This window comes from Scardinius erythrophthalmus, assembly GCF_964197995.2.
Source record: "Scardinius erythrophthalmus genome assembly, chromosome: 2".
NCBI classification, from domain to species: Eukaryota; Metazoa; Chordata; class Actinopteri; order Cypriniformes; family Leuciscidae; genus Scardinius; species Scardinius erythrophthalmus.
In genome coordinates, this window is record NC_138222.1 from 4,713,118 (window position 1) to 4,725,914 (window position 12,797).

Consider the following 12,797-nt stretch of genomic DNA (forward strand, 5'->3'; position numbering starts at 1 on the left):
TAGCTGGTGCTGCAGGGAGTAATGCCGTAATAATAACTGTATAGTGGCAACGATATGCGTCTGTTCATTCATTCTTATCAAAGTTTCCCGGCGAACTGACAACACGCTGACGTCAGACGCACGTCTGCTTACAAACCAATCAATGTCAAGATGCAGCCCACATCGATGATGACGACAGGACGCAAATACATCATGTAAAGTTCTTTAGTGCGCTCGCATAATTGCAAAGTGAAACCAAACCAAAACTTACCGAATGTATAAAATGTATCAAAACATGAACTTTGGTTCGGAAACACCCTAAAAGAACCAAACTACAAGCGTGAACAAATGCATTTAAATGTGAATCAAATATTGAGGGTCTATGGACATACATGTTCATTTAGAAATGAGTAAATAGAATATATAGAGTAGTTTTTCACTTATATCACCCAGCCGTAACTACAGGATTGAATTACGAAGGAATGTTTCTAACAGGAAGGAATAATAAATCTTTTTTTTTTTTTGGTAACACTTTATTTTACAGTGTTCTTGTTACATATGTTACATGTACTTACCATATAATAAGAGTAAATTATGCATAATTACGTGCAACTAACCCTCAACCAAACCCTAATCCTACCCTAACCCTATAGTAAGCACATGTAGTTGCTTAATATTACTCAGTACTTAAATATATAATTACACTGTAACAGTGACACCTTATATTTAAGTAATGAGTAATATTAATACTTACTATAGGGTTAGGGTAGGATTAGGATTTGGTTGAGGGTTAGTTGCACGTAATTATGCATAATGTACTGTTATAACTACGGTAAGTACATGTAACATATGTAACAAGGACACTGTAAAATAAAGTGTTACCAAATGCAACAGGAAGGAATGATAATTGTTTATTTTTTAGTGTTTTGTGTGTATAGTCTCTAACCCGAGCTACCTCCATCAAGCAGACCTATGGTGAGCCCGCTGTCCTCGGAGAGCGAGAGAAACGAGAGCACACTTGAGCCGGGGGACAGAGGAGGGCTGCCCGAAAGACATGCATGCTGGACTGAACCCAGAGACAGTGTTAGTCAGAGATTACATCATGCAGGAGAACCAGACAGATGCAAGATGGATGAGCAGAGACATGAGGGCTTCAGCTCGCAATACAATCAATCATTCTGTGATTATATACAGTCAAACCAAAATGTATTCAGACACCTTTCTCACATTATCACAGTTTATTCACTATAGTTTAGAAAATGGTAATAAAATATGACAAGAACTATCAAATCAGATGATATTTCACTGGTTTTGTCCATCCTTCTGTTAGACGGTCTCATAAATGAATTATGTTGAATATCTGTCAGCTGTTTAATTTAACTACACAATTAGATAATACCGATTTAGCTCAACCAATTATCAAGCAATGCTTCATTTTGTTCAGTCTGTGTGTAAAAAGGTCGCATTAGCAATTAAAGAAAAAACACTTCAGCAAAACATGTTCAGGTCAAAGAGTCTTAAATTTTTATAATTGTACTGGTTGTCACTGTATGAAGAATATTTGGGTATAAAATGTCACAGTTTACTGTATTTTGCTATCCTCACTTACATAAATGAACTATAGTGTCCTGCACCCACTAGTAAAAACATATAAAAAAAAAATGGGTCACATGGGTAATATTTTTTAAATTGAGATGTATGTATACATACTGAATAAATAATCTTTTTATTGATGTATGGTTTGTTAGGATAGGACAATATTTGGCCGAGATATGACTATTTTATAGCAAAAAAATCTAAACATTGAGAAAATCTCCTTTAAAGTTGTCCATTTATGCTGGCGATTGTGCTGCATTCACTCACAAAAATAAATATTTTATATATTTACAGTAGAAAATATACAAAACGGCTTCATGGAACATGATCTTTACTTAATATCCTCATGATTTTTGGCATAAAAGAAAAATCGATAATTTTGACCCATACAATGTGTTGTTGGATATTGCCACAAATATACCCGTGCGACTCATGACTGGTTTTGTGATCCAGGGTCACATGCATAATTTTTGGTTTGACTGTATGCGTAGCTGAAGAGGTATGCATTTATATATTCATATAAGCGCAAGGGTCAAATTTAACGGGACATGTCTTGGCTCAGGGTGCATGGAGTGAGGAGACGAGATGAAGGAAAGGCAGCCTTACTGTTTTTATCCTCTTTGCACCTCTGCAGGATCTCTAAGCTTCTCTGATGCACAGGGTGATGCAGAAAACTAAAGCTATCCACACTTTTCACAACTGGAGCAGCAGCATCATGCCCTTAGGAAGCCAAAAAACAACAACACACACAAGAAAGAGAGAGGAGAGAGAAAAGATTAAATAGGGAGAAATAAGATGTGCTTGTCTACAAGAGTTAAGCAGCATAAAGTTCACATTACATGGACATGATTTCTGGTGTTCACACGCAGTGCGAAGGAAACCCATAATGCACTCACAGTTCAAACTCACCATGTGTGAGGCATCAAAGCATAGACGAACTACTAATGCTTGAACTTGTAATTAAGGAAGAAAGGCATATAGATACTGGAAAGCTGGAGAGCAGGGCAATAGATTTCAAGCAAGAGGAGCTGGGCTAACACTGCATGATTCGCTAGCAAACATACATACAAAGTAGCCCTAATAATGTACGCTTACAGAGTTAATATATCTAACACACTCTTTTACACAATAGCAAAGATCGTTACGCTGATAAATGTGACTGATTGACAAACGAGACTGAGCCCTGAAAACAAACAACTCTGTTAAATGTAATGTTAAGCCAGAAAGCAAAACCCTCATGGTCCACCAGTCATTGCAGATCACAAAATAAAAATAATAATAATAAAAAAAAAACAAAGAAAAATATCAAATAAAATAATATAAACACATATACAAAAAAAAAAAGGTAAAAAAGGTTTAAAAAAATTTTTTAAACCTTTTTTTATTGCAAGCAAATTTATTCTTTAAATAAATGTGAAAAAAATAAAATAAAAAAAAATCAGACTGAACTGATTTTTTTATTTAAAGAATAAATTTCACCAAGGACTCATTAAAAACAATTCACCAATTGGGTGAAAAAAAACATTTATTGTAAAAAAAAAACAAAAAAAAATCTCTTTTGAACGGCACTATACTGTAAACAGATATCAATAATATTACAATATCTTACAATGAGAGCGTGATATTCTATGAAAGGATGACGTGATGTAAATGTAAGAGTTTAAATGCTTGGCTAATTGTTTTACATACAGTGCTAACCATAACTTAACTGACAACTTTTAGAGTTATTCACAACAGTCGCAGCTTCAGCTATATCATGCAATATATAATTTATAATAAAATGCATTAACGGAAGTATAATATGGTTAAAACTACATTGATCAAAGTCAATTTGCACATAATTAGAACCCTAAAACACTGATTTCATTACAAAAAAATACAGTAGTCGACATTTGAAGTGGATCAAAAAAGTCCTAAGACAAGAACGGGTATTGCTCAAACTTCACGTATAACTGATGAAAGGTTTTGATCCACTTCAAATGTCGACTACTGTACATGTATTAGTACAAGAGGGGTCTTGTATATGGCAGTGTGACATGCATTGCCTGAAGAATCAGTAAAAAATCGGTACAAACTAAAAAACAATCATTAACGGAAGTATTTTGAGGGTTAGAACTACTACGTGCAATATTATTAATCTATTTTATCTTTTATAATGTGTACTTTTTTAAATTAGAAAGTCTATTTGTACATAGTTTCTTTTTTGTTGCACTTTTAAAATGTTTGCTGCTCTCCTTTAAAAAAAAAATTATATATATATTTTTATATTTATATTTTATATTTTTTTTTTTATTTTTTTTTTTAATAAAAGCTGACTGAGAAACGCACAAGAATTCCAATGTACCTGTACTGTAATGTACCTGTGCAAATGGCAATGAACTTTAAACTTTACATTGATCGAAGTCAATTTGCACAGATAGAACACTATTATCAAAACACTATTTTTAGGCAATGAAATTATGCATTAGTACAAGAGGGGTCTTGTATTTGGCAGTGTGACATGCATTGCCTGAAGAATCAGTCAAAAATCAGTACAAACTACAAGCATGTGACCAGGAATAAGGGTTTAATTGGACTCACCGCTGCGTTTGTCCACATGTCTCTTCCCAGCGTCCCTGAAGGCCACCATGGCTCTGAAATAGGCCCTGAGAACGGCCCAGCGGAAGGTGGCCACCGGGTCGATCCCGATCAGGCCACAGATGAAGGCGTTCTTACTGCTCTTGAGGAGCGCAACGATGTCGGGCCGCATGTGGTCCGTGTTCTTCTCTCTGAAGTCCTGCAGGTCATACACACAGTCAGATAACTGATATAAGCCAGAGAAACATCAGCGAGAGCGAGGCCCACAGCTCCATATATATATATATATATATATATATTATATACTGAATCGGCTCTATCATTCATGAAGCCAGAGAAACATCAGTGGAGAGAGAGAGCGAGGCCATTATGTAACGCATGAACAAAGGCTTTATATTGTAAATAAGAGGTTTAGCTACTCATGAGTGTTAAAGGTAGCCTGGATGCCAGCCGAACTTAGCGCCGCCCACAACATTTGAGGTCGGGAAGTTCGGTCTGGACTTGATCCGTTGTGGAGCAACTGTGCTCGAACCAGAGCCGTTCGGACTAATCAAATTGTCAGGGCGGGCTTTATATGGTCACCAGTAACGTAATCATCCACGTCACCAAAGAGCGACTGGGTTGAATTCGTTTACAACAAAGATGGCTGCCGCTGGAGAATTGAGATGTGTAGATTCGCAGTATCAGACTCATATTCTGACTAGAATCTGAGTATGACGACGTCAGGCTATGTTAAAGGGTTAGAAATGAAACTTCTGTCAGTAATTACTCACCCTCATGTTGTTCCAACCCCGTAAGACCTTCGTTCATCTTCGTAAACACAAATTAAGATATTTGTGATGAAATCTGAGAGCTGTCTCACTCCTCCATAGGCTGCTAGGTAATTGATATCTGGCATCCCAGAAAGTTAGTAAAGACAATGTTTAAAATAGTCCAAGTGACTACAGTGGCTCAACCTTTAATTTATCAAGCGACGAGAATACTTTTTGTGCGCAAAAAACAAACAAAAATAACGACTTTATTCAACTATTGATTTTCTTCTGTGTTTCTCTGAGTGAGTTCACGTAGTGCAACAGCGCAGCGCTTCTGGGTTGTACGTCAGAACGGAGGCTCACTATTGGCCAGCATCACACACATGACCAGCTTCGGCCAATAGTGAGCCTACGTTCTGACGTACAACCCAGAAGCGCTGCGCTGTTGCACTACGTGAACTCACTCAGAGAAACACAGAAGAAAATCAATAGTTGAATAAAGGGTTGTTGTTGTTTTCTCGCCACTTAATAAACTTAAGGTTGAGCCACTGTAGTCACTTGGGCTATTTTAAACATTGTCTTTACTAACTTTCTGGGCCGGCAAGTTTCAGTAACAGAGAAACCTATGGAGGAGTGAGACAGCTCTCAGATTTAATCAAAAATATCTTAATTTGTGTTCTGAAGATGAACGAAAGTCTTACGGGGTCGGAACAACATGAGGGAGAGTAATTACTGACAGAATTTTCATGTTTGGGTGAACTAACCCTTTAAACCAGATAACTGATATAAGCCTCATTTATAAAACTCATCTCTTCTGTGAGCACTTAACCTCTTAAAAAATAAAATCAAATAAAAAGTAATAATAATTCTTTCCTTTTCCTTTAATCCTCCCTTGTCTGGCTTATGCTACTCTAAGAAATGCCTAAACTTTGTATTTTGAGCACTTCTTGCGTTGTTTTTGCCTCTTCACGATGATTGCTGTAGTCCTCGTTTGTAAGTCGCTTTGGACAAAGGCGTCTGCTAAATGAATAAATGTAAATGTAAGCCAGAGAAACATCAGTGAAGAGAGAGAGCGAGGCCATTGTGTAACGCATGAACAAAGGCTTTATATTGTAAATAAGAGGTTTAGCTACTCATGACTATCAAACACTGCCAAACTTAAGCTGGGTTTACACTGTGACATTTTTTTCTTTCTTTTATGATTGTTGCTTGTCAAATTGTATGTTATGACCTCAGGGGCATCTTGGGTAAAAGCCAACGCGGATTGTACCAAATACTTAAGTCAGAATGTTCGATATCCATTGCCGTTCAAAGGTTTGGGATCGGTACGATTTTTAATGTTTATAAAAAAAAGTCTGTTTGCCAAGGTTGCATTTATTTGATATAAAATTAAATAAAAAAAACTGTAATATTGGGAAATATAATGACAATTTAAAAAAAAACTGCTTTCTATTTTAATATATTTTAAAATACAATTTATTCCTGTGATCAAAACTGAATTTTCAGCATCATTACTCCAGTCTTCAGTGTCACATGACCCTTCAGAAATCATTCTAATATGTAGATTTGAAAAAAATTATAATAATAATAATAATAATTCATTATTATTATCAATGTTAAAAACAATTGTGTAGAATTTCTTTTTCCAGGATTCTTTGATGAATAGAATGTTCTATTTCATTTATTTGAAATAGAATCTTTTGTAACATTATAAATGTCTTTACTGTCACTTTTAATCAATTTAATGCATCCCCAAAAAAAAAAAAATCGTACTGACCCCTGAACGGTAGTGTAAAACGTTTTCAACATTGATAATAATCAGAAATGTTTCTTGAGCAGCAAATCATCACATTGGAATGATTTCTCGATAGGTTTTAAGGCTTTAGTAAAAATGAGTGTGAAGTGCCAGATCTTTCATTGCACTTAAGCAATACATTTCCAGACGTTGATTTGTTAACATAAACAGCCCTGAGGGCCAGGACTGTGGGATGCTGGGACTTCACACACAGTTACTCATTACTGTCACGTTTATGGTGCCATGAGCGACAAACAGAGTTACTCATTATATACTATAAATAAAGAGTCATGTGACAAAGGCATCACACCCTCTTTATATACAGGAGAGGTCAAACAACAATCAACTATGTATCAACTGAGATGACTCAATGTTGGAAGAATGTGCCGATTCCACTTCTCATCTCCCAACTACTAAGTACTGTTGCTGTTCCTCTGGAATTAAAAACTGCTGCTGTCACTCCTGTCCTAAAGAGTCCTGGCCTCGACCCCTCTGACATGGCCAACTCCAGACCAATCTCAAATCTACCATTTCTTTCGAAACTGCTTGAGTCACTGCTCAACTTCAAACACATTTATCCTCCAACAAACACTATGAATGTTTTCAATCCGGTTTTCAGGCCTCGTTCACACTGCAGGTCTTGATGCCCAATTCTGATTAGTAACCTTTATCTGATTTTTTTCGACCATCCGTTTACACGTTCTTTCAACTGTGACCCATATCATGTGTTTACACTTGCCATACTAGCTGAAACATCGCGCATGCTTAAAGGGGGTTCTTGCACAGATGAATGGACGTGAAATATAGCCTATGCGAAGTTCGCCAAACATCACCATCATTATGAGGCGGAGGAGGACGAAAAGTGCCATCATCTTTGCTAATATGCTTCAGTTATTGTGTGCGAGAGATATCAGGACTGGTGGGAGCATATTGTGGCGGGCTTTAAGAGCAGTGTGTCCGACATTTTAGGATGAGCAAGCCAACCTTTGATATGTTGTATCAACGTTTGTCCACGTTTCGTCGGGCCATCCGTCCCTTTGCAGATGTGCGTCGGTGTTGCTCTCGTCATTAAACCGTGGAGACATTCCCTAATGCCTCAGAAAATCCGATCTGCCTGTTTACATGACAGTCACATTGGGACATATCTGGTTTATATCTGATTTATTTCCACATATGAATGAGGCCTGAAACCGATCTGGAAATATCAGTTTTTTTCCTGTTTACACTGTCATGAAACACATCCGATCTGTGTCACATGTGAGCGAAAAATCGGAATTGGGTCACATTTCACTGACAGTGTAAACGAGGCCTGAGACGGCACTTCTTAGGGTTGTCAATGATCTCCTTATGGCCACTGACTCCGGCTCCACCAGTATTCTAATTCTTCTAGATTTTCCTCTGCATTCGACGCAACCTCTCACAGTATTCTCATCTCACAACTCTCTGCTCTTGGTATTTCTGGAACTGCTCTATCCTGGATCTCCTCCTACCTGTCTGGTCGCCAGCATTACATCTCTATCCGCCAGGCTAAGTCCACTACTGCCTCTGTCCCACACGGGGTTCCCCAGGGCTCTGTTCTTGGGCCTCTTCTCTTCATCATCTACATGCTCCCATTAGGTAGCATCATCCGTCAACATGGCTTTAACTTCCATTGCTACGCAGATGACACCCAACTATACATCCATTCTCAATGCAATGCTCCCCACAAATTCCATATCAGCTTGTATTGATGATATAAATGCTTGGATGACCAGTAATTTTCTCAAACTCAACACTAATAAAACAGATCTACTTCTTATTGGTTCACTTCAAATTACATCCCGTTTCTGTGTTGACAATGTTAATGTTGCTGGAGTTTTGGTTCAACCTTCCACCAATGTCAAAAACCTTGGTATAATCTTTGATTCCTCTCTTTCCTTCCTTCCACACATCTCCTCGCTCACTAAGTCTGGCTTCTTTCACTTTGGTAATATTGCGCGCTTACGTCCATTTCTGAATATCAGCAATGCTGAGACCCTAGTTCACGCTTTCATTACTTCACGGCTTGACTACTGCAATTATCTTTTCTATGGCTTACCCAATTCATCAATAAATAAGATCCAATATATCCAGAACTCCGCATCTAGGGTCCTCACAAACACAAAGAAATCTTCCCACATTACTTCATTGGCTTCAACGCAGACTTCCTTGGCTACCCGTTCGCTTTTCGTATTCAATACAAGATACTCCTTATCAAATTCAAAGCACTCCATGGTCTTGCCCTCAACAATATTTCTGATCTCATCCATCCCTACTCCCCAGTTCGCAAACTTAGATCTTCCGATACCGGTCTGTTGACGATCCGTAGGCACAAACTATCATCGTTTGGTGGAAGAGCTTTTTGTACTGACTCTCTGGAAATCTATTCCCCAACACATCATTACATGATTTCAAAACCCACCTTAAAACATATCTTTTTGCTACTTGTTTCCCTGACTCTATGATCTGATTTTTATGTATATGTACCTCTATCTATTATGTTATCCATCTCAGTTTATTTTTTATTTTAGTCAATCATTTCTATGTCATGTTTCTTATGTCATGTTTATTTGTACTTTATTGTATAGCAACCTTGAGTTTTCTGAAAGGCGCTATATAAAATAAACGTATTATTATTATTAATGTGCTGAATTCGGAACCGCATACTACTCTTACTATTTCTGGCATAGAAAGACACAGTAAAAATAGTGTGAGTAGTATGTGTGATTTTGCCAAGCAGTATATATTGCTGGATCATCATCACAGTATTCACACTAGGTCATCTTCGCATCTGGTTCATTTGAAAGTGTTTGTTTAAGAACCCGGCACATTTTCTCCCTTAGTTCGGTCGAGAAAGGCACATATGAACACAGAAATTGGTCCGAGATTGGCTTAAAGTGCTCAAGGCATAAAACTGAAAGAGGCCTGTGTGTAGCTCTATATAGCACTGACCTTCACTCCATATTTGACTTTTCCTGCATAGTGTTTAATGATGAAGGCCGGCTCCATGACTGCAGGAAACTCAATATAGTCGTTTCGCTCATGCTGACGCTTGAACTTGTCCAGGAGTGTCTGATTGGTGGCCTGTGGAAAGCTGTAACGTACAGAGAGTGCATTAGAACAAATAGAGTTTCTCTGCAATAAAATATGAATTAAAATATGCAATAATTGCGATATGAAAACGATTTCACCAGATGACTTGATTAGCTCTATTTGGAAAGGGTTAATCATTCTAAAATGATTTTGTAGGCGAGTGAACCAGCATAGAAAATAATAAACAAATGACGAGGATAGATAAACACAATAGAACAAAGATACAAATGAAATAAACAGTGTTTTTCAGGCAAGTCTAACAGTTTTCAGGTACAGAAATTGAATAATCAAATGTAAAATAACACTGCATAGACTTCACTGTATTCATTAAATATAATTAATCTTTGTTAAAGCTACAAAAGTGATTTTGTCTTTGTCTTTTGTTGTTTGATTAACATTAATGACTGAAGCAGGAATATTAGGCTGCTGTCACTTTAAGACCGAATGCACGGATCCAATACACTGATACGCATCGGTTTTCTTTCTCAATTGTTTACATTCACTTAAGACATAACTGACTATTTATGAGGATACTTTCTGAGACATAATTTGCTATTCTCTTATGCACTTGAATGCTTTGCTTGAGTGAACTAGACTGAACACGTGCAAATGATAAACTTTCACTTTATGATGGTTAAACTTTCCAGTTAATCCGTGAATCGCAGGACCCTGTCCGTACGGATGATGAAACAACCATGATCCCTACTTGCTTGACATCGCACATCATGCAATGTGAAAATCACAGATGTTTACATTAAATTTTTTTATAATTTAAGCTCTTTTCCCCTTTGGATGTTTGCTGAGGTCCCCCAGTGAGAACCGGAGAGTGAGAGTGGTCATCTAGGGAGCATGACTGCCTTTCTGCAGACAGTATATCATAAACCTGTGCAGTTCCTCTGGTCTTGAGGAGAATGAGAGCTGCTGCCAAAACCTCAGAAAAAAAAAAGCAACACAACCACAGGAAGAGCACGAACGAGACATTAGAGATTTGAGCTATGAGGAGAGTCAGGTTTCCCGCTATTTTAGGCAGAGAGAACCTTACTCTTTTGTTTTTTAGGTTACTACCGTAATCAGATATTTTTGTTTTATTTGATTTACAGCTAAAACATTCAAGTGTATTTCGTATTTACATTCAGAGATTCCAAGTTGGTCTGACTAGCAATAAATGATACAGTGCTTTTATCCCATGCTTCCATTGTTTGCAGTGTAAAAGGTCAGACGTACTTGCACTCCTCGTCCAGTAGGTGGAGCAGTGCTGTGGGCTTCTTGCTGATGAGGTTTATGCAGCCGGTGTTGTCGATGTAATCAATGTTATGCCAGGCAATGCCTTCTGCTCGGTACTCTTCCTATAAGAAAAGCAAAACATATTCAACACTTAAAATCAATAATTATGAGGAGTCAACAAAAGATTGACAATTACGGATTTCCTGGTTGTTTAAGTTTTTGCTAATTTCAAGGGGTCCTATAATGCTTTTTTTTTTATGTGTTCAACATTCTTAAGTGTGTATTGTTGCTGTTTGAGCATGAAAAAGCTCTGCAAAGATCCAAAGTCCCTCCAGCAGGAGTTATTCTCTATATCAGTGTCAGTGTTTCTGAACTCCCTGAAACGCCTCCATTGTAGTCTCGAGTTTTCTTCCAGGAACAAACACGTCACAATATTCCTCATTTAAATATTAAATGCGCAGAATAAAGGGGCGGGGCCTGGTTGAGTTCGTTAGTAGTGTGTTAAACTGGTGGTTATGGTGAGGGGCGGGACATTTCTCAAACATGCTCGAAGCGCTCGACCAATCACGACACACTGATCCAGCCGACCAATCAGAGCACAGTGTGCTTTTCAGAAGGAGGGGCTTCATACAGACAGGAACCAGAGCCATAGAGAGAAAGAGTTGCGACACTCTTTGATGTCGCCGCTATGGCTGTCACGTGGTTCATGTAAGCCCCAATAGTTCTAAAACATACGCTGGCTGTCATGCTCTTCCATAGGACAGACAGCAGCGATTGCATTATTGAACGGTAAATATAAAATAAAACACACACCCAAGTACTTTTTCAGCTGTTATTGCATTATTGCATTTTGTTAATGTCAGTTTTGCATTTGGAGATAAGTTTTAGGCTATATTTTTGGAGGGAAAATCTAGTGTTCATGTTCGCATGGGTAGTAGCACTGGCTTTAGCGGCTCTAACTTAACTTTTCCATATCATTCATCTGATGATGGACGTCTCATGATATTTATTTTAGCACAACTGGGCTGTATTAGGCTATTGATTCCCGTGATTTTGCTTATAAATTTTGATTCAGCCATACCTTCGTGATCACGCAAAGAGGTCTGCCGTGGCGGTCCGTTCAGAGTTCGCTTAAATATTTTTTATTAAACAATGACAGACAACAAAAATGTGTGCTTGTGTGGGTGTGTGTGAACAAGAAAAACAAAAATCAGGGGCAGGTGATCCATGAAACAGACAGGACTGGTGATGGCCATAACAATCCTAGAGGTCCAGCATTGTTCTCACAAGCCGCTTCACTCAAGACAATAAAACAATGAAAAGTTAGTATATCCCAAAAAATTTAATTAAATAAAAGTTGCTATAAAGGTGGTAGTGATTCATTACCGAACTCTTACTGTCACAGCTGACGAAGTCGCACTAGCTAGCAGGCAGTGCTTGAAAATTGGTTGAAACAACCAACATAAAATATAAATAATTACGCTGTGCATGTACAAATGAAGACCAGTATAAGCATCGCAAAGGGCCTCTGATACAACATAGACAGTTGACAAATCAAAAGAGGTCGATATTTCAGCAACTTAACTCTGGAACAACTCGACGCGCAGCAATGTAAGTGAATGGTGTCCAACGCCAAAATGACAGTGTTTAGAACTATTCCGGTCTTCAAATCCCGGAAGTAGGCGGTTAAAAGCGCCGCCATTATTTACAACGGAGGTCTATGGTAGTGTCGCAACTCTTTCTCTCTATGGCTCTGACAGGAA

General features: G+C 37.9%; 1 protein-coding gene across 12 annotated transcripts in view; it reads right to left on the minus strand.

Annotated features, from left to right (window-relative positions):
* myo9aa (myosin IXAa) overlaps window positions 1-12,797 on the minus strand; it is a 173,158-nt gene that overhangs the window by 52,530 nt on the left and 107,831 nt on the right. For 11 of the 12 annotated variants that reach the window (XM_081359637.1, XM_081359630.1, XM_081359629.1 and 8 more), the window contains 4 exons: window positions 11,035-11,156; window positions 9,670-9,811; window positions 4,156-4,351; window positions 2,182-2,295 (listed from right to left, as the gene is read on the minus strand). In XM_081359637.1, coding sequence (XP_081215763.1) covers window positions 2,182-2,295; window positions 4,156-4,351; window positions 9,670-9,811; window positions 11,035-11,156 — 574 coding nt within the window. The remainder of the gene's footprint in view (window positions 1-2,181; window positions 2,296-4,155; window positions 4,352-9,669; window positions 9,812-11,034; window positions 11,157-12,797) is intronic. The other variant, XM_081359638.1, reaches the window with a different exon arrangement.